Genomic DNA, 27,240 nt, shown 5'->3' on the forward strand with positions numbered 1-27,240 from the left:
TGGTGACCGTTAGCTGGGAGTGGGCGGGGGGTGACGTTGCAACCGCGACGACTGCACTGGAACAGGGCAACACGAATGCTGGAACTGTGCGGCAAAATGCTGGAACTAGAATTGACGACCTCTAATCGTCCAGTTTTTTTTGCTGGAACCACCAGCCAGATTTGCTGGAACTATCATTGTTCAGAGCTGAAAGCATTTTTTTTCTTTTTGCTGCGTCCGACACGACCCGCCAGAGCTGCAATGGCCAAATCCTTTAGTGCTATGGTCGGTGAGCAATTTTTGCTGCGTCTAGTGTTTACTGGAGCACGACAGGCACAAGCCATGGTGTACGCTCAGAGACCGCAGTGAACGTGCGCCATGAGTTCGACAGCGCGTGCTGTGACCGAGGCGACATGGGGCAACAAGCTCGCCGGTAGCATGGTGGTAGCACGGCAAGGGCGACAAAGTGCTACAAACCAGATTCAATGCTTAAACGGTGGCACACGTCGGGGCCTCAAGTGCGGTGAGGAGCGCGCGCAAGTCCGGAAATGTAGCGGCGAGGAGCGTGCCCAAGCACGGAAATGCGGTGGCGAGGAGCGTGCGTGAGCCCGTGCGGCAATTCGACGAGGTTGGGGGTGGTGGTGGTGGGGGGGGTTCCTTCCCTTTTTTTTACCACGGAGTATTTGAAGATGAGGATGGCACCCAGGAATCGCACGGCCCGCATGACCCTTATGCACATCTGGCAGGCGACCGCCCGAAGTTTTAGCCGGTAGACCGGCGCCTAGCATGTGCCAAAAAATAATTCAAAGGTAGAGAAGTTTAACTACATGCTTTACAGGAAGTCATGTATTTTGGAACATAGATTGTCTTAAAATTATGCATGTAGTATATATTGTAGTACAAACAAATGCTGTGTTTTGGAGACCCTGTCAATGTTCAGGACGTCAACATTTTGAGAACTGGACGGAGGTAATACAATATTGCTCGCTTGGAGGATGTTAGCTGCCCAACCTTTTTCATGGCAAAACTGCAGCATAGTTTACATTAGAGTTAAGAATCCATTTATATTTTACAAGTTGAATCGGCTATGGTCAGTATATGCTTTACACTGACAAATTCAATTTTCCCCTATACACCTTGTTTCATTCCTACGGAATAACAAACTGACTGAGAAGGATTCTTTTTAGGAGCGATGGTAAGGCCTTTAGGCTTCGGTTCGTTGGCTAAAGAATCATTAAATCATGAGCTGCTGATGTACGGCAGTGGCGTGGTGGAATGAAGCTGCTGTCAGAGTTGCTGCTGCAGGGAGCTGACGGTCAGGGATTCAGTCATGTTCTTAACAATAAGCTGAAAAGAAGACCAGATCAAAAGCTGAAGAAAATATTTTTCTCAGAAAGGAAAAACAATCATTTCGCGGATATTTGGAAGAAATGCTCGTTCGTCATTTATTCATGGAATATTTTCTGAGATCATCAGGATACTTGATGGACAGGCTCTTCAGGCCGGATATTACTCACTTGGGCAGATGGCTGCTGCTGCTGGTGATCGTACATGGTGGCGCCGCATGCCGCCGATGCCCAGTTCTGGAAGCTGGCCTCGTCGCCGGGCCTCGGCATCTCATAGTGGCCGCCGACGAAGTCCATGGCCGAGGCCGCCGCGTTGTCGACGTGCAGCTCCATGTCCGGCCTGAAGAGCCTGTCGTTGAGGAGGCTGGCGTGGTCGAAGGCGGACTGGTACGGGAACTGCGCGCCGAGATGCAGTGACGTCAGGCAGTCGCCCTGGCTGAACTCCGGCTGCTGGTGCTGGTGCTGATGTACCGCCGCTGCCTGCTGGTGCTGCTGCTCGCCCCCGGCGGTGTCCGTCGACTGCTTGCTCATGCTGAAGTAGCCCGGGTAGCTCTGCAGCGACGTGCTCGTCGAGCACCCGATGTCCCTGCGTGGTGGAGTGCGTGAGTCGTGGACGATTATGTTTCTTCTTCACATAAATGCTACAGTAGTGCGTAACAAAATTCTTGACCAACCACCCCTGAGCTCAGTCCCGATACTCACCTCTGATGGAGCAAGCTGGGGTCTTCAGGTAACATCATGGCCGGCTGTCCATCGCTGCCGCCGCCGCTGTGGAACCACAACGAAGGGTTCGGGTCACCGGTTAGCCCCAGAGGTAGCTGCATCTCGTTCTGGAACTGAAATTAAATAGCAAGGGCCAACATCTCGATCAGATATCTGAACCTGAAACCAAAAGTTCTGAATTTGTGAAGCTGAAAACTATTACCTGAGCAGCAGCGCACTGTAGGCCCATCAGATGCTGCTTTGCAAAGTTCTCCTAAGCATATCCAACAGGGTACAACATGAGATCGAATTCTGAGTGACAATACAAAATTTAACAGAATTTATACTTCGGATATTGAACAGCTAGCCGGTTATGCTGAACACAGTGTGCAGCACGCATTAAGATCGGCTGGAGTTAATAAGAAGGTTTAGGGATATCTCTACCTTATGAATGCCGATGCGATTAAGAGATTCTTTGAGAGATTGCTCCATCGCTCTTATATGGTCTATATTCTCAACCTTCTCGGGATCGCTCCAATAACTGAAGAAAAAAATATGCCCAACTGTTATGCTCCTCAATTTTCATGGTTTCCCTTCAAGTTTTTGTAAAGAGCTACAATTAACTCTACCATAAATGCATTTTTTTCAAAGGCTCCTTATGAAGTGAAGATCACGTGTCATGAAAACATTACTTTAGACGGCACTGAATGGAAAGATTTCAACAGATATGCCTCTTTTTTTAGGTAAAGAGCGTATATGTCTCTACTTATTACATTGAATCAATCAATAAAGTAGCAAATTTGTGGAGCTGCTTAAGTGAATTGGTGCTAATTAACTACCTGAGACGCTTTTGAACATCTGCCATTTGACATTGCAATGCGCCAAGATGACTAGATAATTCCTGTGAAACAATTGAGCCAACGAGCATTAGATAGCGAAAACCAGAAAGAAGAAATTTCATGAAGTGCTCATCGCCCTAGCTGTGATATATGTTGAAGAAGTACCTCGACCGTCTGACCCCTGCAATAGATTGAAAAGAACTAAATAATAAGAAATTTCGTTGGAATTATACATTTCTGCAATCATGCTGCTCTCTTGATATCCAAAATAAATAGTAGCAAAATTACCCGGAGCCTAAGAAGTCCTGAATGTTGACATCATGGTCTAGCTTCTTGAATGTCTTCTTTAGTGCCTTTTGGGAACAAAAGCAGATTAGTCAGCTCATTCTCAAACTTAATCTGCTAAGGAAAAATGCCTTGATAAATAACTCTATCTGTTGGCATAACATACTTCTAAACTCTCCAGCTTCCTGTTAAACAGAAAGAATGAATTTCAGCTGATATGTTAATATAATTGGTTCAGCAGGTAAACAGAAAATGTATGTAACTCAAATACCTTTTAGCCCTTTCCTGAGGAGTTTGTTGTGCATACTTTGCAATGACTTCGTCTATGGGGCTGCAAATTGAATAGTATATCAGGTAAACATGCAATTCTGATTTAACTCTGCCATCCTAAATATTATTAGCAACCCATATCTGAAAACATGACAGATATATGGCTAAAGCATTGTTTTGTAATTCTACGATTTCACCCAAAAGAAAAAGCATGGAACTACTATTGCAAAAATGAAAGAAGCACAATGACATAAAAACTGTAAATTGAATGGTGCTTCAGTCGGAACATAGGACCATACAGGTAAATTTCAGAATTGGTGAAATGCATTGAAAAATCAATTCCTTTGTTTCAATTAACTAATCAGCCAAGAAATGGAGCAATTCAATGGCAAAATTGCAACAATTTCATAAAAAAACTAAGCGTATTTGTTTTAAGAGAAAATTAAATGTCCATCTCTGTAGTCATATTATGGGCTTGTTGACCTGAATCTGAATGAATCAACCCAGATGAATCAAAACCATTACCTTTTGTCGCCGACGCATATGGTAGGCCTTCCACTAGGGGAAAACATGAGAAGAATGAGATCGATATCACAAAGAATGGATAACTCTTTGGCCTTCTTGAGAATCCCTGACCGCCGCTTAGAATATGTCACCTGCCGCCCGCTGGTGTTCTCCAGCTTCTTGATCTTGAGCTTCACCCTCCCCATGTCGAAGAATTTCCAACCAAAATTATGTCTTAACGTCACACCTTTCACCAATTATGATACAATCCGATGGAATCTGGATGGGAAATATTTTTGTTATTCAGGATATCCTCGTCGCAGTGGAGCATGGGACGATCCAATCGCTCGGGCCCAGATATGAAAGGAATGCTTCCTTGTTGTGCGCGGTAAAATCGAATCGGTCTAAGAGATCGAACCAGGAAACAGGTGGGGATCTGGAATCTTTATGGCCAAACAGGAGGTGATCCCCACGAGCCAACGAGGAGAGATCGAGCCAAGAACCGGCGAAATCGGCAGTTCTTGGGTCGATCGGGGGGGAGAGAAGGGGGCGAGGAGAGAGATAGGGGTCAAGAAGGAGAGAGAGAAAGAGGGGGGGGGGGGGGGGGGGGGGTGGGGAGAGTGGTGTGGCTGTGCGCGGAGGGAGAGAAGGGCAGAGAGAGAAAAGCGCGGGAGGGGGTAGGGGGAGGTCAGGGTCCAAACTAACCGGGCGAGAAGGGCTCGGACAGTTGGAAATGTTTTTAGTTTCTCCAGACTCGTTTTCTACGTGCTTTTGTTTATTTTCTCCTCGTCCTAGTGTCCTTCACACCTTCATGTATCTATACCAAAAAATATATATACATTTGAGTAGTTCCATTTTTTTACTAGTGGAGATGAAATGTTTCATTTCTTTCGTGGTGAGCTTAGCTCGGACTGAGCAGAAAACCAAGGAGGCTTCAATGTGACTCGAGTAGAGGCAGAATTCTTACGCTATGATTTTGTGATACTATGGAGCCAGCCAACAATATATGAGCAATAACAATATCATGTAAATCTTTCCAGTTTTTTTATACAACCAAATGGTGGGTTTGATTCTCTTGTTGATAACAAAAGACAAGGTTCATCATCGATGTCGCAATCTTGTTAGGAGGATCAAGTGTTACCGATCTGCTGCCATGGTTCAAAAGAAAACAAGTGTTTCCTTATATGTGTTGATAACAATTGCATATTCCTTGTGGGCCTCTTTGCATAGTTGCCACCGTCACCGACCACCCAAGAGTTGTTCAGGGGTGGATCAACAATGTATCCAACTCCCTTAAAAAGGTGGAGATGAAGGTTACCGGTCTCGACGCAGAGTACACGGAACGTGCCACTGGGATGATCCAACGCGCCGTCGTCCTTCAGTTGTGCCTCGAAGATGAAGTTTTGGTGTATCACATCGTACACGCGCCCTTCATACCAGGTGAGCTCCACGACTTCATGTCTCGGTAGGACATATACTTTTGTGGGGCAGCCATCGAAGGGGACAAACAGAAGCTCGTGCCGTACAACATTGACTTAAAAAACATCGCGACCTACAAACAAGAATTCCTATAGACGATTGTGATAAAGAAACATCATCCCTATTCGACGTAGAGATTCTACGGTCGGAAAAAATCTTGAGAAGGGTGACGAGACGATGAGATTAAGGTCGTCTGGATGGGAGAATTATCCCTTGACCTACGGGCGGATAAAATATGCTACCCTCGATGCCAGTGTGAGTTTGACATAGTTGCAATGTCGAAAGAGGTTGTTGCGAAGACGTCTCCCACAGAAAATGAGAAGAAGAAGAAGATGATGATGATGATGATGATGATGATGAAGAAGAAGCTGCACCAGCAGCAGGGCATTATAGATGGATGAACTCTTTCCTCTCTGGTAAAAAAATTCTCTCTGTGTACATTGATATAGATGAACTATTTCGCTAGTGTGCATGTCTTTGAAACAAGTGAAGTAGTGTGATACATCTCCAACATATCTATAATTATTTTATTGTTCCATGCTGTTATATTATCATTCTTGAATGTTTTATATTTATTTTATAGCAACTTTATATCATTTTTGAGGACTAATCTATTGATATAGTGCCCAGTTGAAAGGATCGAGAAGAGGGGTCTAGAGGGGGGGTGATTAGACCCTTAACAAGCAAAAGTAGCAGTTTTTAGATTCTTCAAGTTAAGGTTGAGATTTAGCACAAGTTTAAGCATTCACAATACATTTCAAGCAAGCATGACAAGAATATATGCAACAGAAAGAGTAAAGCATGCTAATTGCAAGAAAGTAAATGATGGGATTGGAGTGTGCAAACGCAAAGAAGACATGGAGATTTTCGGCGTGGTTCTGATAGGTGGTGCTATCGTACAACCACGTCGATGGAGACTTCAACCCACGAAGGGTAACAGTTGCGCGAGTCCACGAACGGCTCCACCCATGAAGGGTCCGCGAAGAAGCAACCTTGTCTATCCCATCATGGCCATCGCCCACGAAGTACTTGCCTCACTCGGGTAGATCTTCATGACTTAGGCAACAAAAAAAAACGGTCAGCCAGATGAAGGTGTGTGCGATATACGGCATGCGGTTCACTCGGATGAACTGTTTGCGTTGAGACATGAGAACAGAAACGATTCAACTTAACAAGATGTGTGTGATACACGGCAAACAGGTCTGTAATCAGAAATGTGTGTGAAGACCGATAATAACACAGACGGTTGCTGCTAATAAGACGTGTGTGTTGTGCGACAGGATTGCATACAGAACAACAACATACACACACACACACACACACTTATAAGGACATGTTTGCATAACCAAATTAAACATCCACTTACATAGGTGACTACTACAACCATGGCATTAGCACACACCAAAGCAAACTATTACATGCATAATTACATAGGTGGCTACTACACACATGACATTTCCACACACCAATAAAGTAAACTATATATTACATGCATGATTAACTAGCATAAATGATCATCTGATCATCATCTACTTCTTGTGACGCTTGCTCTGCTTGTGGCTCGATCCGGACTCGTCGATTTTGGTAACGAGGCACTTCCTCATGTCCACGATCCGCCTATGCATCTCGTAGCATGTGTACACGCTCTTGGTCACGAACCTGAAGTGAGGTCCATCCAGTTGCCGCATCCAGGCCCTGTGCCAAGATAGGGGACTTGTTCTTTGGGCATCCTGCTTCATCTTTTCGTAGTAGGGGTCGATGATGGCCGAGGCAAGTTCGACCAGGGAGTCCTTCTTAGTGATGCCCCAGACCCTGTAGTGGTCATGGATTTCGACAAGGTTCTTGCAGGCCAAGCCCGTAACACTGAGCGCATTTACATCGTCTTTGGTTTCCACCGTGGCAAACTTGTAGTCAGTGCTGTTGACAAACCTGTTGAAACGGTCGCAAGGCTTTGTGGCCATGTAATAGTGGTAGATGAGGACATGATGGCGCATGCATAACTGGGCGACAACAACCTTCAGATCTATGACGGGACGACCGACGGTGTACTGGAGATCGATGCTGACCACCTTGTACTTGTCTCCAGTAAGCAACTGCTCAACGTTGTTGATGTAGTCGTCCACCACGGCCGGTTCGATGGTGTACACCACCGAGAAGTCCGTCTCCCTCGCATGGGTCTCCACTCTATGCTTGCCGAACTCCATTGGAGCGCTGCTGTACATCCCCTCTCTATGTGTCGTAGTGGGTGTGCTTGTTGTGTTGTGGGGCGCGATCGAAAGGTTGAAGAGACTAAGGTTATAATGGCCGCGGGAATTAATGGGGAAGCCGGACGCCCAGGAATATCGACAGGCCCTGATGGCAATTCTAATTTGCAGCGTGACTCCATCGTGCCACACAGAACTGCATCGCGTGGCAAAGCGCGCGACGCAACCGCATGCATACGCGGCCCCCGACATGATCGTGCGCACGCCCAACCGTTGGCAGAGCGTGCGCGGAGGGACGCGAGAAGATCGCTCAGCGGTCGCCTCAACGGCAAGCAACCATATATATATATATATATATATATATATATGTGTGTGTGTGTGTGTGTGTGTGTGTGTGTGTGTGTGTGTGTGTGTGTGTGTGTGTGTGTGTGTGTGTGTGTGTGTGTGTGCATATAGCAGTTGAACACGCAAGGAAAATCTGTCCACAAGCCGAGCATGCCAACGAACATGAGCAGAGCGCGCCAACGGACGCGAGCAGAGCGTGCCGCGGCGCCTAACGGCGGGATAGACCTGCATTCAAGCCAATCAAAATAAGACTGGAACGGACATGTCTGTATTGAGCAAATGGATCACACATGTCTGTATTAACTGGAACGAGAATGCAATAGCAAAATAAGAATTAAGGCCACGATGATGCGATCGCAGTGGTGGTTACAGGAGGCAAGAAGAAAGATGCATCCATCAATGTACGACCTCCTCCTCCTCAACTCAGTGCGCCGGCCGGGCCATCGACCGTCGGCTTTTCTGGCGAGGTCAAGGTGCTTCTCAGCAAAGGCATCCAAGGCTTCCAGCCGGCTGAATAAGGCCAACGTCGTAGCGTCCTCACTGGCCTCGTAGATACCTATTTACATGATTCGCTCGTACACATGGATGTGTAGGTAGACGGTTTCTTGCAAGGCGAGGCGCCTCGCGGCGAGCGCGACCTCCAGGTGGACATTCTTCGTGGCGTCGGCGGGACAGTCTTAGGGCCACCAGTGCTTGAAAGAGGTTCCGACCATGGAGGCTGATTAGGGTGGCAGGCAATGAGGAGCCCGGGTGCGCGGGCTGGAGGAGTACGTCAATGTCATCCGCAAGCTTCTTGACGACGGTGAACCTGTTGGTGGTGCGAACGATCATCTAGTCCAACTAAGAGTCGTAGCTGGCGTCGACGGTGGCCATCCACCAGCCTATCGCCAACACCTTATGGAGACGATCCACGATGCCATGCCGCAGGCCGGCGTTGTGGACCATCTGGCACAACCGCTAGCTGCTCGTGCGCATCGGCGCCATGGGTTTGGAGTGGGCACTTTTGCGCTTATTACTGCAGGTGCTTAGGCAAATGCTTAGCTAGGTGCGTACGATGTGGTAGATGCATTGGAATGGAGGGGCGCCTTTACATGAGTGCAAATTGTGTTGCATTCACATCGTGCTGCCTCTTTTCCCGGTCCTCCCATTACTTCCCTCATGCATTCACACGATGCTAATTGAAGAAGGGTGCATCATTGGCCGTCCAACATTTCGGGAACCGCTACCGGCCCTCTCCCTCGTCTGCATTAAAGCCGTGTCGGGAACTACGCCGCCCGCTGTCAAATCGAATAGTACTGCACCGCACGCAGCACACCTGACTGAACACGCCTCCTCGCCTCCATCTATGCTTAATTACTGAATTTTGTTGCAAAAATTAGATACTGCTAGTGATTTTTAGCTTCATATTTTAACAAATCGCAGTGTTACAAGGTTGGCAAATGGCAATGTTACTAGATCAACAAATGCCAATCTTTCTGGTCTGACAAATGGCAACATACCCAATATGACAGATGCAAATCGCACCAAATTGTTTGTAAGTGGTTCACACGGGTCATCCAAAAGAACCGTTTGTGTTCAAGAGATGTACAAATCCTGCTCTCACTTTGCATACGGGTGCTCTGTCTGAAACCATCATGCTTGTTGTGAGAAGCTCTGATTTGTGAGAAGCATATACCCAAACCTGCCCCAAATGGGACAAAACATTTACCACGGCATGTTGATGCCGTACCATGATAGCATGCCAATTTTCATGAATTTCAGACGAGTTTTGGATTTACTAGAATTTAAAAACAAAGTATCTCAATGTTTTGCCGGCAATCAATGGTGCCCTGGTGTTTGAAATTCATTCCCACTTCTCGCATTGGACCTAAGCATGCACCCAAGGACAAAGATTTGATTTTTCAACCAATTTATATGCACTGGAGCATGTGCATGTAGTTCAAATTTGAATTATGCACATAAATGCATTGAAAACTCAATTAATGCATAAAAATGTCCAAACGAACCCAGAAAAATCACAAAAACTAACACAACTCTCATGTTGTCTATGTTGACATGATAAAAATTTGAAAGCAATAAGAGGCAATGGATATTGTTTCGCCTCCAAAGTTGGGACGTTCCCTACCGAAACCATCATCCTTGTTGTGAGAAGCTCTGATTTGTGAGAAGCATATACCCAAACCTGCCCCAAATGGGAAAAAAATTTACCATGGCATGTTGATGCTGCTCCATGATAGCATGCCAAGTTTCATGAATTTCAAACGAGTTTTGGATTTACTAGAATTTAAAAACCAGGTATCTCAATGTTTGCGGCCGAGTGACGGTGGTAGGGTGTTTGACATTCATTCCCATTTCTTGCATGGGACCTAAGCATGCACCCAAGGACAAAGATTTGATTTTTCAACCAATTTATATGCACTGGAGCATGTGCATGTAGTTCAAATTTGAATTATGCACATAAATGCATTGAAAACTCACTTAATGCATAAAAATGTCCAACCGAACCCCGAAAAATCACAAAAAATAACACAACACTCCTGTTGTTCTATGTTGACATGAGAAAAAATTCGAAAGCAATAAAAGGCAATGGATATCGTTTCGCCCCCAAAGTTGGGGCATTTCCTACCGAAACCATCATGCTTGTTGTGAGAAGCTCTGGTTTGTGAGAAGCATATACCCAAACCTGCCCCAAATGGGATAAAAAATTTACCATGCCATGTTGATTTCGCTCCATGATATCATGCCAAGTTTCATGAATTTCAGATGAGTTTTGGATTTACTAGATTTTAAAAACCAGGTATCTCAATGTTTGCGGCCGTGTGAGGGTGGCAGGGTGTTTGACATTCATTCCCATTTCTTGCATGGACCTAGGCATGCACCCAAGGACAAAGATTTGATTTTTCAACCAATTTATATGCACTGGAGCATGTGCATGTAGTTCAAATTTGAATTATGCACATAAATGCATTGAAAACTTAGTTAATGCATAAAAATGTCCAAATGAACCCCGAAAAATCACAAAAAATAACACAACACTCCTGTTGTTCTATGTTGACACAAGAAATTTTTTGAAGGCAATAAGAGGCAATGGATATCGTTTCGTCCCCAAAGGTGGGGCATTCCCTACCGAAACCATCATGCTTGTTGTGAGAAGCTCTGGTTTGTGACAAGCATATACCCAAACCTGCCCCAAATGGGACAATAAATTTACCATGGCATGTTGATGCCACTCCATGATAGCATGCCAAGTTTCATGAATTTCAGATGAGTTTTGGATTTACTAGAATTTAAAAACCAGGCATCTCAATGTTTTGCCGGCAATCAACGGTGCCGTGGTGTTTGAAATTCACTCCCATTTCTTGCATGAGACCTAAGCATGCACCCAAGGACAAAGATTTGATTTTTCAACCAATTTATATTCACTGGAGCATGTGCATGTAGTTCAAATTTGAATTATGCACATAAATGCATTGAAAACTCAGTTAATGCATAAAAATGTCCATATGAACCCTAATAATTCCAATTCTTTTATGATCACTGCAAATAAAAAGGTCTAGCAATTGAAATACCATCCATGGCCGCTGTGACCCCATTATGTAATTCAAATCAAGACGAAAAATCAAGTAGATCACACACTGTTTATTATAACCAACCATGTGAGATGTAGCACAAAATATCTTGGAGCACCGTCGGAGTATAGTACGCATACGGCTTACGCAAGAAGGTGCAACGGCTAAAGTCCACAGCCCGCTCTGAATAAGGGACCATGTATGATGACACTTTGCGTGCCAGTATTTTGGCTGAAGCGATTCCAAATTTTCGGCTTCCGTCGAAATATCTACCTCCCCGCCCCCCGCCTTACCAAAAGCCACATTTCCCCTATTTCCGCCTTCCTACCCAAGTTGAAACCTTCACTCCTTGTTTGTAGCACCGCGACCTCCTCGCCAGCGACCCTCCTTCACACTGCTCGGCCTCGCCTATCCAGACAGGTAATCCACACCCGACCCCCATCCTCCTCCTCCTTCCACATCCCACATGCCCCGACTGCCGGCGCTAGCGCGACACCTTCCACCCAAATCACAGACCCTTCCACCAAATAAGTGCCGGCCTAAGCCATGGTGCACACAGTATAGCCAGGACCTCAAGGAGCATTTGGCAGTGGAGAAGCAAATCGCGGCCGCACGCGCGGATGAGGTCACGATGGCTACCATTTGTGCCAACCCCTTGATCTCGGAGGAGCACCTCACCGTCGAGGCCACCGTTGACGCGTCGCACGCTGACGCCGCGGCGCGGTTGGCTGCTTTAAACTAAAGTTCGTGGTGTTTTCTCGAGGCCACCGTCGGTGCCTTCGATGAAGACTATGCGGTGTTCTCAGCGTGCACGTTCTTACCTCATCTCGAGAGCCAGCAGGTTGTTGCCCGGAGCAGCTCAGGCAACTCACCACTACAATGAGGGCACCCACGATGCGGAGGCATCGCCCTCTTCCATGTCCAAGGAGCCAATCGTCATCGATATCTCCAAGAATGAGGAGTAGCTTGTCTTACTAGCTCACTATAAGGACTCATGTTCATTTTTCTAGCAACTGCCTTTCCCTAACAAATTCTAGTGAATTGTGCTATCTACTTTTACCATGCAATCTTCGGCTATAGTGTATATGTTCTATATGTCGTGCAATGTGGTGTTCAGTTAACTGTTTGGTTCAATTCTGCAAATGTGATGCTCAATTCTTTAGGGTGCAATATTTCCAAGTTGTTAAGCATGCTTGGTTTGGTTAACTGTCTGATCTTCTATTAGGAGTATGTTATATTGTGCAATGTAGTGCTCAATTAACGTTTGGTTCTTTTGTTGTGGTGTTTAGTTAACTACTTGGTTCAATTCTGCAATGCGATGTTCAATTGCTATGGCTGCATTCTCTTATTGTATATCATGTGAGGAATAAATTGAATTTGGTTGCACTTAATACATGAGAAATATATACAAGTGCTATATTTCCTAGTTCTTAATCGTGCTTGGTTTGGATAAATGGGTTTTCCATGTGGTTTGAATAAATCTGATGAATCTGCAATGTGCTTATTTTTCATCAACATATTTTACTGATAGCATGCGGACCCTTACTTAACCTGATGACTAACTACCTTATATGTGTTGCAGGGAAACAATGTGATTAATATGAATGTCAATTAGATTAGTAAATGGATTATTAATAATAGGGTAATTAGCCCACTAATTGGCCAATTAGCTTGCTAATTGGGATTTCCTATTGCAAACGGTTAATGAGAAAACACCATGGGCGATGACCTCAGGCAACACACAAAGTTTCTAGGAATAATCCATGTTGGATCAATGAACAATCACACATGACATTCTCTTGAAAACTATTTGTGTTATGCCACCTTGCGCAAACGTTTTCCTTGGAGTGACTGTGTGGGATGTATATACGAACGGAAATGTTTAGCGGTGACTGACTGTGTGGGATGTACTTACGACCGGAAATGATTTCACCTGTATAATTGTATTTTTTTGAGCACTACTGTACGTATTTCTGTATTTGAGTGCTCGCCAGTCGCACACGACCTCATTTTGCCAAGCTTGTGTGCCAGGACGGCATATCCCCGATGGTTTCTGGGTCGTGTGGGAAGGACCCCTGTATCGCCCACACTCACTTGGCGACGATTCCGAATGCCATCGCGGAACGGGGTTGAAAACCGTTTGTTTAGGACCGACGCGTACCAGTGCTTGTGCTTCAAATGATAGTCTCCCCAACACTTAACTCTCTCTCATAGATTTGGATATGGTGGAAAGATGATTTGAGTGGAAAGCAATTTTGGAAAGGCTAGAAATCATGATTCTTGTGGTAGGATTGGAATATCTTGATCTCAACACATGAGTAGGTGGTTCTCTCTCAGAAAATGTATGCTAGAAGTGTAGGCATGTTCTGATGGCTCTCTCACATATGGAGAAGGGGGTGGAGGGGTATAAATAGCTGAGGGAGTCTTGGACTAAGGGGTCCTCGGGTGTCCGACCTATTGGATATGGGCCGGACTGATGGGCCGTAAAGATACGAAGACCGAAGACTCTACCTGTGTCCGGATAGGACTCTCCTTGGCGTGGAAGGCAAGCTTGACGATCAACTATGAAGATTCCTTTCTCTATAACCGACCTTGTGTAAACCCTAGATCCCTCCCATGTCTATATAAACCGGAGGGCTAGGTCCATAGATAGCCACGAATAATCATAGCCAGGCTAGACTTCTAGGGTTTAGCCATTACGATCTTGTGGTAATTAACTCTTGTAATCTCTATATTCATCAAGATCAATCAAGGAGGAAGTAGGGTATTACCTCCATAGAGAGGGCCCGAACCTGGGTAAACATTGTGTCCCCCGTCTCCTATTACCATTGATCCTAGATGCACAGTTCAGGACCCCCTACGCGAGATTCGCCGGTTTTGACACCTACATTTGTGCTTTCATTGAGAGTTCCACTATGCCGTCCTCAAAAGGTTTGATGGCTCCTTCAATCATCTACAACGATGTTGTCCAAGGCGAAGTTTTCCTCCCCAGACAGATCTTCGTGTTCGGCGGCTTCGCACTACGGGCCAACTCGTTTGGCCATCTGGAGCAGATCGAAAGCTACGCCCCTGGCCACCAGGTCAGATTCGGAAGCTTGAGCTACGTCGCAGATATCCGTGGAGACTTGATCTTCGACGGATTTGATACCACGGCAGCCGCTCCCAGCCACCATGATGAACATGACTTAGATCTGTCATTGGGCCATACCCAGGAAATTGCACCTGAAACCGCTCTGGCCTTTGATCCGGAGCAGGTCGCGCCATCCGAGGACAGGAAGCTCAACGCCGCCACAGAAGCCGCAGACTGCCCGGCGTTGGAGCTGCACATAGACTTAACTTCAGGTTACATCTGTGTCACTAGAGCTACGGACTCGTTTCGGGTTATAAGTTCCGAACTATGTGCGTCCGCGCATGTCGAGCATGATCGGTCATCGATCGCCGAATTCAGCGCCGCAGACATCTTCTGGCACTCGCCTCTGGGCGACGTGCTAAACTCGTTAAGAGCACTATCTTTAGTGAGAGGCTCACAGCCGGATTGTGTCCGGCTCGAACCGAAGGCTGATGATGGAGAATTTCACTTCCCACCCACCGCCCACTTCATAGCCACTTTCAAAGACTTAACTAACATGCTTGATTATGGCTCCGACGACATAGACGGTATGGACAACGACGCTGGAGAAGAAGAGGCCCAGAACCCGTCGTTCACCGGACGCTGGACGACCACTTCCTCGTATGATGTATACATGGTGGATGCACCAAAGGAGAATAGTGACGATGACAAGGAAGATCAGCTGAGGATAAACCTTCCGAGATACAATCAAAGCGTCGGCACCAGCGGCGCCGTTCTAAGTCACGCCGCAGTAAAGACAGCAACACCGGCACAGGAGAAGATAACACTCCGGAAGGTGCCGAAGACAACAAAGACCCCGTTGATGCAGCCACTAAACAGGATGAACGGGAAGATTGGCAGGTTAGCCCTGGTAAACATGCCACACACGAAGACTTGGAGGATGGTAGTTATCTTCCGCTATCCGAGGATGAGGCGGGCCTCGGCACTGAGGATTTCATCGTGCCTGAGGAGCCTCTTGAGCAGGAGCGCTTCAAGTGCCAGCTAATAGCCACTTCAAGGAGCCTGAAAAAGAAGCAGCAGCAGCTTCAAGCTGACCAATATCTGCTCAATGACAAATGGACCGATGTCCTAGCAGCCGAAGAATACGGCCTCAAGCGCCCAGCCAAAAGCTAGCTGAAGTGCAAATTGCTACCTCAGTTCGACGAAGAGGCGCCGGGACACATACCACCACCCTGCAATGCGGCTGACCGACCACCACATGGTCAAGATAAAATGGCAACTCAAGCCGAATAACAGCCCGCCCCGCCTCATCGCAAAGGCAGAGGTAAACCAGCTCGCGGTCATACATATGACCTTCGGCAGGACCTGAACAATAAAGCAGGACATACTAGATCGATCTACAGATCGTGAGGACGTGACCTGACACGCGACAATGGCCATCTATTCGGACGTGACAAACCCTATCATGCACGAGCTGAAAGCCGCAGAAGGACTCCATCAGAGCTACATCGCGATACGGCCCAATATAGAGGCGCCGCACACCCTCGTTGCTTCAGCAACGAAGTCATGGAACATGAATTCCCAGAGGGTTCAAACCCGTGAATATAGAATCATACGATGGAACTACAGACCCCGCGGTATGGATTGAAGACTTCATCCTCCATATTCATATGGCCCGCGGCGATTACCTTCATGCCATCAAATACCTCCCCCTGAAACTCAAAGGACCAGCCCGACACTGGTTGAACAGCCTGCCCGAAAATTCCATCGGCAGCTGGTAGGACTTGGAAGAAGCCTTCCTTGATAACTTCCAATGTACATATGTTCGACCTCCAGACGCTGACGACTTAAGCCATATAGTCCAACAGCCCAGAGAGTCCGCCAGGAAATTCTGGACTAGGTTCTTAACTAAAAAGAACCAGATCATCGACTATCCGGATGCTGAAGCCCTAGCGGCCTTTAAACATAGCATCCGCGACGAATGGCTCGCCCACCACCTCGGCCAAGAGAAGCCAAAGTCCATGGCGGCCCTCACGACACTCATGACCCGCTTTTGTGTGAGCGAGGATAGTTGGCTGGCCCGTAGCAAAAACAATGCAAGCGACACCAGCACCCCTAAAGATAAAAATAGCAACGACAAGTCCCGACGCAACAGATACAAGCGTTGAAACAACAGTGACAACCCCGAGGATACGATGGTCAATGCCGGATTCAGTGGCTCTAAGTCCGGTCAGTGGAAGAAGCCGTTCAAAAAGAACAATTCGGGCCCGTCTAGCTTGGACCGCATACTTGATCATCCGTGCCAGATTCATGGCACCCCAGATAAACCACCCAATCATACCAACACAGATTGTTGGGTTTTTAAACAGGCCGGCAAGTCAAATACCGAAAACAAGGATAAGGGATCACAAAGCGAAGACGACGACGAGGAGCCCCGGCCATCAAACACAGGGGGACAAAAGAAGTCCCCCCTCAGGTCAAAACGGTGAACATGATATACGCCACCCACATCCCCAAGAGGGAGCGCAAGCGCGCGCTGAGGGACGTCTACGCGATAGAGCCAGTCGCCCCAAAATTTAATCCATGGTCGTCATGCCCAATCACTTTTGATCGTCGGGATCATCCGACTAGTATTCGTCAAGGTGGTTCAGCCGCACTGGTCCTGGACCCAACAATTGATGGGTTCCACCTGACGCGAGTCCTGATGGACGGTGGCAGCAACCTCAACTTGGTCTCTCAGGATACAATGCGCAAAATGGGCATTAGCCCATCACAGATCAAGCCCACAAAGACTACCTTTAAGGGAGTAATACCGGGCATAGAGGCCCGCTGCACGGGCTCAATCACACTAGAGATTGTCTTCGGATCTCCGGACAACTTCTGAAGTGAGGAGTTAATCTTCGATATCGCCCCCTTTCATAGCGGCTACCACGCACTGCTTGGACGAACCACATTTGCTCGATTCAATGCAGTGCCACACTACGCTTATCTCAAGCTCAAGATGCCCGGACCACACGACGTCATAACAGTCAATGGAAACATGGAACGCCTCCCTATGCACCAAGGAGCACACCATTGCCTTAGCGGCAGAGGTACAGGGCGGCCTTTTCAAGCGGAACCTCAATTCGGCGGCCGATCCCCCGGACACTGTCAAGAGAGTCCGAACCATTCTGCAGAAGGACAGCTCGGCTCGTCAAGAGCTCGACTAGCAATTTGGCCTCCGTCCTAGTCCTGACCAAGTGGCGGCAATTGTACCGCGCGTACATAATTACGCACTAAAAGTACCATGGACACAGATGGAGGCATAATCAGCTTGTGATCCGCAATACGGCTCGATCGCCCCGGACACACATAATTTCAATATTTCCTTTTTTCCTTTTTTCTTTTTCTCTTTTTCACAGGCTTTTTCTGGCGGCTTGACCATCGATTCCTTTCGAAGGATAAAAACACCAAGGCGACAAGAAGCATGGACGTACTGGGGAATCTTTAGGCGGTTTCTTTAACGATCCCTTTTACCTGTTTTCAGGACCCACACGCAGCTCTCCCTTGGTTAAGGCATAGTAAATAGCGTTCTGCTTATGGCATTATTTGTATAAATGCGCTTTAATGCACCAATGAAATTATCATAGAAACAGTTTGCGGCCCAAATTTTACGGCCCTAGCTTGCCACTTGTTCTTCTTTTGTTTCCATTTTGTCTTTTCTTTTCTAGTAACTTTATCAGATAACACCCGTACACTCTGGTGCATTTCAATTTGTCAGGGGCTTCATAGCGCCCCACAACATGGCAACAAAAGTCCGAACACTTTTACAGTACAGTTCGGCACCCCGAATTTAGCACTATATGCATTGGCTCCGAATCATGTCTTTGGTCAATAGTTGGGTTTCCCCGCTCCTGTGCTTACTACCTTATGTTCCGATGTATCGGCTAGGGTAGTAAAGGGAGAACTACTGTGATTGTGCCCTGGTTTACCCAAGTGAGCACCTCAGTAGAGAAAGCCGAAAACTGACTGTCATGATGCGGCGAGAGCCGGTCAGCTCTTCGGAGGTCTTAAATCCTTAGAGATTTTTTCTGCATTATGCGAGGGATCGGTACTTACCCGATCAAGTGTTTACAGCTTCCTAGTCCGGATACTAGGGGCTGCGCCTATATTTCTATTGTCGAACTCCTATGGCTAAGTGACGGTGCTAAAGCCGCATAGTCCGATTGCCTGGTTCGTCGCGCTAAACACCTCCTTCAAGGACCAAACAATTGGATCAAGAGTGTTTAGATTATATCCCGAACACCCCCGTATTTCCTACGTGGGGGCAGAAGCCGACAACTGGCCAACTCTCAGATTTCACATAACACGGCCACGCATGAGGAGATTTTTTTTAACAAAAAAATTATATTACATAGCGATTTTGTTCCATCATACAAGGCAAAGACAACATGAATGTATTCATTCGAAAATAATGTCTTGCGCACATTGCGTTGCTACAATGCGAGACCCCTCCAGTACATCCCCAAAATACTGCTCGGGCGTGCGATGCTCTTTGCCCTCTGGCGGCCCTTCGGTTGTCAGCTTGACGGTGTCCATCTTTGCCCACCACACCTTGACGCGGGCGAAGGCCATGCGTGCACCTTTAATGCAGGATGATCGCTTGACGACGTCCAGCCGAGGACATGCGTTCACCAGTCGCTTCACAAGCCCAAAGTAGCTGCCGGGCATAGCTTCGGCATGCCACATCCGGATTATCAAATCCTTCATGGCCAGTTCGGCCACTCTATGCAGCTCAACCAGCTATTTTAGCTGATCGATGAAGGGCACGGGATGCTCTGGCGCAAGGTATTACGACCAGAACAGTTTCTCCGTTGAGCTCCCTTCTTCAGTCCAGAAGAACTCCGCGGCGTCGGACGCACTGCGCGGCAGATCTGCAAATGCCCCCGGAGAACTCCGATCCCGGGTTAGTAGTAAATATGTCTTCTTCACATACTTGCTTTACATACTAAATGCCTTACCCGCTGCGATCTTCTTGGCCTCCTGGATCTCCTGGAGGGCACCCTGGGCTTCAACCCGGGCCACTTCCGTGCTTTGGCGAGCCTTTGAGAGTTCTTCCTCTCGAGCCGAAACATCTCCCTCCAATGCCTCATACTTCTTCACAACATCTTGGACCTCTCGCTGGACCTCGGCCAGCCTGGCCTTAAGCTTCTTATGAGCGGCCTGCTCCTTGACAGCTTTCCCCTCGGCTTCGGCCAGGGTCTTTTTTAGGGCCTCGACCTCAGTCGTCGCCCCTACACATATCATGACACTACGGTCAGTATACATCATTTATTCTTTCCAAATACATAGCGAGTCACTACATACGTTGCTGGTCCTCTAGCTGCTTCCTCGGCTGGCCGAGCTCCTCTTCGGCCCGCTCCAGTTTCTGCTTTAGTCCGGAGACTTCGACAGTGTGAGAGGTCGCAGCCAGCAGCAACGCCTACTTATTCAAATCAGACACAGTTTGGTTAGCTTCCTGCGAAATTTAATTGATCCTCTGTCCGACTTTTCTTTCCGAACACCGGACAATGTCTCAGGGGCTACTGTCTATATTGGGATTTTCTTGGTTAACGTCGCTTACCTCAAAACCTGTCAATAGGCCGCTGTAGGCTTCGGTCAGTCCGTTCTTAACAGACTGAACCTTCTCAATCACCATACCCATAAGGATACGGTGTTCTTCCACAATGGAAGCGTCCCGTAGCGCTTCCAATAGATTATCCGGTGCCTCTGGTTGGACAGAGGCCGCCGGCGGGATGGGAACGCCTTCTTCTCTTGAAGGAGGCTGCTTGTCGGAATCCGGGGCCGTATGGGTCTCTGGATCCATTCTCAGAGGGGGGCCAAATTGTGCACGGCCCCCATCATCAGTCTCCATGGGGGTCTGTTCCCCCATGTGTCTGGCGGCCGAGGTGTCACCCTCCGGCGCTGCTATGACGGCCTCCTGAACCTTTCCCTGGCCTGGGAAGGTCCTTTGGGACAACACCTCCTCGTCTCCCTTGGCCTTGGGAGAGTAAGCGGCCGGCGGTGTCTCGCTGGCCATTTCCTTTGAGTCCAATGAGCCTCTTGATGAGGATCGCTGGGAGCTGTCATGGGCCAGACTGCAATAACATGATTAAGCCATATAAAGTACCATAAGGTGGAAAGGCCGGATAAATGCATGTGTACGGGTTCTTAGTACTCACGATGCGGCCAGGGGCTTGTTCCGGGGGTGCCACTCCGAACTGCTGTCGACGTCCCACGCGGAGCTGCCCACGAGAGGGCCTTTCCCCTTCTTGGGTGCCTCCGCCTCCAGATTTGTGGAGGCCGCCCTCTTCTTCCTCCCCACATCAGGGGGAGAGTCGTTATCCTCCTCCTCCTCATCGTCGTCTCCAGCAGCGGAGGAGCGGGTCTTGTCTTCGGACTTCACGTCCGAAGCGCCCTTGCGTCGGGGGCCACTCCGGGTCCCCTTGGCCTTCTTGTCCTGCGCCTTATAGGGCACCGACACCAGCATGTTCGCTAGACGCAGGATGACTGGTTCTTGAGGCAGCGGAGCCGGACACTGGATCCGCTTCGCCATCTCCATCCATTCCTGAAGAAGCAGTGATAATAAAAGCTCAGATATCATCCTTGAAACAAGCAAGTAGAGGATGCATAAAAAAACATACCTCATTGGCGAGGTGGTTAATGTCGTGCCCGCGGTCCGAGTCTGTGGCTGGCGGTGTCTCGTTGCCCTTGAAGAGCAACTTCCAGGCATCTTCGTGAGTGGTTTCGAAGAGCCTCTTCATGGTATGGTACTTCTTCGGATTGAACTCCCACAAAGGGCGACTTCGGCTTTGGCACGGGACAATCCGGCAAACTAGCATTACCTGGATTACATTGATGAGCTTGATATCTTTGTCCACCATGCTTTGCACGCGCGTCTGCAGTGCTATCAGCTCGTCTGACGAAGACCAATTCGGGCTCTTCTCAACCCAGGAGGTGAGTCGCATGGGAGTGCCGGCGTTGAATTCGGTAGCTGCGGCCCAGGTGGCGCCGTGGGGTTCTGTGATGTAGAACCACTGTTTCTGCCATTCCTTGATAGTCTCCACGAAAGTGCCTTTTGGCCAGGAGACATTGGTCAGCTTGCTCACCATGGCGCCTCCGCACTCCGTGTGCTGGCCATCCACCACCTTGGGCTTCACGTTGAAGACCTTGAGCCACAGCCCGAAGTGGGGTTGGATGCGGAGGAAGGCCTCACACATGATGATGAACACCGAGATGTTGAGGAAAGAGTTCGGGGATAGTTCATGAAAGTCTAGCCCGTAATTGAACATCAGCCCACGGACGAAAGGATGGAGTGGAAACCCTAGACCGCGGAGGAAATGAGGGATGAATACCACCCTCTCGTTGGGCTTCGGTGTGGGGACGACTTGCCCCTGGGCTGGAAGACGGTGGGAAATTTCCTTCGCCAGATACCCGGTCGCCCGAAGCTCGATAATGTCCTTCTCCTTGACAGAGGAGGCCATCCACTTGCCTTGACCTCCGGATCCGGACATGGTTGAGTGTTTGCTCGAGTGGGAAAGAGGAGAACTTGAGCACTAGAGCTCAAGAGTGGAAGGGCAGAGGAAGAGAGAAGGCGTGGGAGAAGGAGGGGAATCCTTATCCCCTTATAAAGGCAGTGAATATCGAACACCTCCACACTCGCCGTAAAACTCGCCTATTCCCAAGGGCTGTGTAAACGACATGGTTGGGTTACCCACACCCGTATTAATGAGAATCCCGCGATAAGGGGGCATGATGTCTGCTTTGACAAAATGTGCCAATGGAAACCGCATCTTGAAACGCGGAACGACAGACAAAAATGGTTTAATATAATGGCCGGACAGACGTGATGTGATCTTTTAAAAAGTTGTCAGCAGATGGGACTCGTGAAATATTATATTCTCTGCAGTCGTGTGTGGTACTTATGTTGCAGATCCGGACACCTTCGTTTTATCCGAAGACCATCTTAGAGTATTCGGAAAGTGGAACCCGCCTTGCAATGCCGAAGACAATCTGCGCGCCGGACACATCGTCATTGAAGCCTGGTTCAGGGGCTACTGAGGGAGTCCTAGACTAAGGGGTCCTCGCGTCCGACCTATTGGATATGGGCCAGACTGATGGGCCGTAAATATACGAAGACCGAAGACTCTACCTGTGTCCAGATAGGACTCTCCTTGGCGTGGAAGGCAAGCTTGGTGATCAACTATGAAGATTCCTTTCTCTGTAACCGACCTTGTGTAAACCCTAGATCCCTCCCGTGTCTATATAAACCGGAGGGCTAGGTCCGTAGATAGCCCCAGATAATCATAGCCAGGCTAGACTTCTAGGGTTTAGCCATTACGATCTCGTGGTAGATCAACTCTTGTAATCTCTATATTCATCAAGATCAATCAAGCAGGAAGTAGGGTATTACCTCCATAGAGAGGGACCGAACCTGGGTAAACATTGTGTCCCCTGTCTCCTGTTACCATCAATCCTAGACGCACAGTTCGGGACCCCCTACCCGAGATCCACCGGTTTTGACACCGACAATAGCCTCCACAAAAAATCCAACCGTTACACACATTTGACCCATCTCGATGAGACCGAATAGTGAAACTCGATGGGACCGATTAGTTCAAAATGTGAACGTTAGGAATCTCGGTGGGACTGACTAGAACAACTCGGTGGGACCGACATGCTAGGGCTTAGGGTAAACCTCATCTCGGTGGCACCAATTGCATCGACTCTGTGAAATCGAAGTGAAGCAATTGGGCAACCTAGAATTGGTCAAGTCATCTGGGTGAAACCGATTGAAATTTCAGTGAGATTGAAATAAATGCAACTAATAATAGGGAGTTGGCAAGGCCATCTCAGTGAGACCGAGATCCGTATTGTTGTGGCCGAACTATTAGGGTTTCTAGCTATGGCTATGTCATATGAATCCGGTGGCGCTGGATAGAAAGAATCGGTGGGGCCGAGTTGGAGTTTAGGGTTTTTATATATCAGGATGGAGAAAGTGGTTGAGGGTTTAGTAGCAATATTAGTAAGCATTTGAGCAAGCAAGCCATTAAGCTGCACCTCATCCCCTTTTAATAGTATTGACCTTCCTATGGACTCAATGTGATCTTGGATCACTAAAGCAGAAATGAAGAGTCTCAAGCTTTAGCCGATGCATATCCTTAGCACCTTGAAGAGGTTCCACATCCTCTTGTCCTTTCCACACCATTGTTGAACTTGTCTAATATACACTAGATAGAAGCATTATCCCACAAGAGATATGTTAACATTAATTACAAATCAGCCAAGGAGCACTTGTGCTTTCAATATCCCCTTTTTTGTAATTGATGACAACATACATCAAAGACTTAAGTAAATGATATGAAGAGTAGCAAGTAAAGCTTTGGAGGAACATGTAACATGCATAAGCTCCCCCTACAGGATGCAATCATGTGAAGATAGAATATAATAACATGTGAATGCATACCATGACAGAGTAAGCAGAGAGTTACATGTATCTTGGCTATATGCATCAGAGCAAAACATAAGATTGAGAAATGTACCTCCATGTTTATGAATCCCTCTTGCAAACAATATGTACAACAACAAGCACTGGTACAGTGACGTGCTATACAAACGGTTTTTAACCCCTTTCCGCGACGGCATTTGGAACCATCGCCAAGTGAGTGTGGGCGATAGGGGGGCTCCTTCCCACACGACCCATAAACCATCGGGGATAGGCCCTCTTGGGACACCAAATGAGCTCGTGTGTGATCGGGCGAGGCATCGAAACCCAATCATTTTTGTAGGTATGTACATCCCACACGGTGAATCCCCACTACTGTAGGATGCTGCTAACGTGACACTACGATCAGAGACCCTTCAAAGAAACTGTGTGCAATGCCATAATCTCAAACGGTGGTGTAAAAAAACCATCAGAAAAGGTGCAAAACGTTTGCGATGACGGATGCATCAAACACGGTTCAGATTTTAGTTGCGTGTGTGAAGCAGGGCATATGGTTGATCTAGACGAACTGTTTGCGATTAGAAAGAACAACAGAAACGAGCAGCCATATCAATGTGTGTGCGATATACGGCATATGGTTTGCCCTGATGCATATTTGCTATTAGGGAAAGCAACAGAAACGGTCAGCCAGATCAAGGTGTGTGTGATATATGACATACGGTTCAGTCGAATGAACTATTTTCGATTAAGGAAGAGAACATAAACGGTTCAACTTAACAAGATGTGTGTGATACATGGCAAAAGGCTCAGAGGTTAATTCAAGAACAAGTACACAGAGGTTAATTTGACATACATGACTTATAAGTTTCACAGAAATCATATCACTTTTTTTGGAAAACATTTAATTGCGTTGACTGTATATAATGCTCCATCCTATTAGTTGAATTAACCTCGAGGTCCATGTTTTGGAAACATGGTAAAGTAACGGGATAGACCTTCATTCAAGCCAATCAACATGTGTTCAAAAAACAAAAAATATCAAAAAGTAACGAGATAGACCTTCTTCAAGCCAATCAACATGTGTACAAAAAACAAAAAATGTAAAAAGTTACAAAACAAGGACCTCGAGGTTAATTCAACTAATATGATGGAGCACTATATACATTCAATGCCATTAAATTTTTAATACTACTCCATCCTTAGCACACTTAACTTGGGAGTTCTGTTAGATGAGCTATCAGTAGGGAAGCTGGTCCTTGCTACTGTAGGATCCCTCTTTGCATCCTTTATTGGGCACCCGAATTACCGACTGTTGCCGCTCAATGGTCAATGCCACGTCGCCCGCATGGTAGTTTTTGCAGCGGGTAACTGCATCGTCGCGCCACGCCTGGCGCAACCACATGCACATGAACGTGCGTGATCGTGCGCCAGCCCCAAACACTGGCAGCACAACTTATAAATTGATGGATGGAGTACTAGTTACAGTGATACATATAATTAAGCAAAGGGATCACACAACTTTTTTGGCGAGGTCAAGGTGCTTCTCAGCAAAGGCATCCAAGGCTTCCAGCCGCTTGAATAAGGCCAACGTCGTAGCATCCTCATTGGCCTTGTAGATACCTATGTACACGATTCGCTCGTACACATGGATGTGTAGGTCGATGGTTTCTTGCAGGGCGAGGCACCTCGCGGCGAGTGCGACCTCTAGGTGGACATTCTTCGTGGCGTCGGCAGGCACTTGCATGGCCATCAGTGCTTGAAAGATGTTCCGACCATGGAGGCCGATTAGGGTGGCAGACAATGAGGAGCCCGGGCGCGCGGGTTGGAGGAGTACGGTGATGTCGTCTGCAAGCTTCTTGATGACAGTGAACCTGTTGGTGGTGCGAACAATCATCTGGTCGTACTAAGAGTCGTAGTTGGTGTTGGCGGCAGCCATCTACCAGCTGGTCGCCAACACCGTGTGGAGATGATCCACGGTGCCATGCCGCAGGCCGGTGTCGTGGACCATGTAGCACAGCCACTGGCTGCTCACGCGCATCGCCGCCATGGGTCTAGAGTGAGCACTTTTGCGCTTATTAGTGTAGGTGCTTAGGCAAATGCTTAGGTGCGTACGATGTGGTAGATGCATTGGAATGGAGGGGCGCCTTTATATGAGTGCAAACTGCATTGCATTCACATCGTGCTGCCTCTTTTCCCGACCCTCCTCCCATTACCTCCCTCATGCATTCACACGATGCAAATTGAAAGAGGATGCATTATTGGACGCCGTTCAACATTTCGGGAACCGCTACCTTCTCCCTCGTCTGCATTAAAGCCATATCGGGAACTGCGCCGCCCGCTATCAAATCAAATAGTACTGCACTGCCCGCTGCACGCCCGACTGAACACGCCTCCTCGCCTCCATCTATGCTTAATTACTGAATTTTAGTTGCAAAAATTAGATACAGCTAGTGATTTTTAGCTTCATATTTTGACAAATCGCAGTGTTACAAGGTTGGCAAATGGCAATGTTACTAGATCAACAAATGTCAATCTTTCTTGTTTGACAATGGCAACATTCCCAATATGACAGATGCAAATCGCACCAAATTGTTTGTAGTTGGTTCACACAGGTGATCCAAAAGAACCGTTTGTGTTCAAGAGATGCACAAATCCTGCTCTCACTTTCCATATGGGTGTTCTATCTAAAATGTTTGCGATCAAGAGCCATTAAAACCTATAGCCATTAAAATCTAGACACATGGCGTCACGTGAATGGTTAACATAACACACACGGTTTGAATTATACAAACGTTTGATATATTAAAGTGGTAGCTATTTTTTCCAAATGCCTTTGTTGGCTGTTATTCGAGTGCGCCTTCTCTCAAAATGGACATGAAAAATACCACACCATGTCAGGTGCCATTCCATTATAGCATGCCAAGTTTCATGAATTTCAGACAAGTTTTGGATTTACTAGAATTTAAAAACAAAGTATCTCAATGTTTTGCCGGCAATCAATGGTGCCCTGGTGTTTGAAATTCATTCCCACTTCTCGCATTGGACCTAAGCATGCACCCAAGGACAAAGATTTGATTTTTCAACCAATTTATATGCACTGGAGCATGTGCATGTAGTTCAAATTTGAATTATGCACATAAATGCATTGAAAACTCACTTAATGCATAAAAATGTCCAAACGAACC

The 27,240-nt window shown here is 47.3% G+C and overlaps 1 protein-coding gene across 4 annotated transcripts; it reads right to left on the reverse strand.

The window, feature by feature from the left end:
• Positions 1-967: 967 nt before the first annotated feature.
• On the reverse strand, positions 968-4,514 carry LOC123082036 (agamous-like MADS-box protein AGL65). Of its 4 annotated transcripts, none has more exons than XM_044504474.1 (11): positions 3,947-4,514; positions 3,423-3,482; positions 3,318-3,336; positions 3,155-3,219; positions 3,032-3,047; positions 2,867-2,928; positions 2,472-2,568; positions 2,251-2,301; positions 2,028-2,161; positions 1,497-1,911; positions 968-1,275 (listed from the first exon to the last, which is right to left on the reverse strand). In XM_044504474.1, the coding sequence occupies exons 1-11, from the start codon at positions 4,129-4,131 to the stop codon at positions 1,267-1,269; spliced, it is 1,113 nt and encodes a 370-aa protein (XP_044360409.1). In that variant the 5' UTR covers positions 4,132-4,514; the 3' UTR covers positions 968-1,266. The 4 variants fall into 4 exon arrangements, with proteins under 4 accessions (XP_044360409.1, XP_044360408.1, XP_044360406.1 ...); XM_044504473.1 differs by having other exon boundaries at positions 968-1,278; XM_044504471.1 differs by having other exon boundaries at positions 968-1,288.
• Between the last annotated feature and the right edge of the window lie 22,726 nt (positions 4,515-27,240).

Source organism: Triticum aestivum, chromosome 4A, assembly GCF_018294505.1.
Source record: "Triticum aestivum cultivar Chinese Spring chromosome 4A, IWGSC CS RefSeq v2.1, whole genome shotgun sequence".
In the NCBI taxonomy this organism is placed as follows: Eukaryota; Viridiplantae; Streptophyta; class Magnoliopsida; order Poales; family Poaceae; genus Triticum; species Triticum aestivum.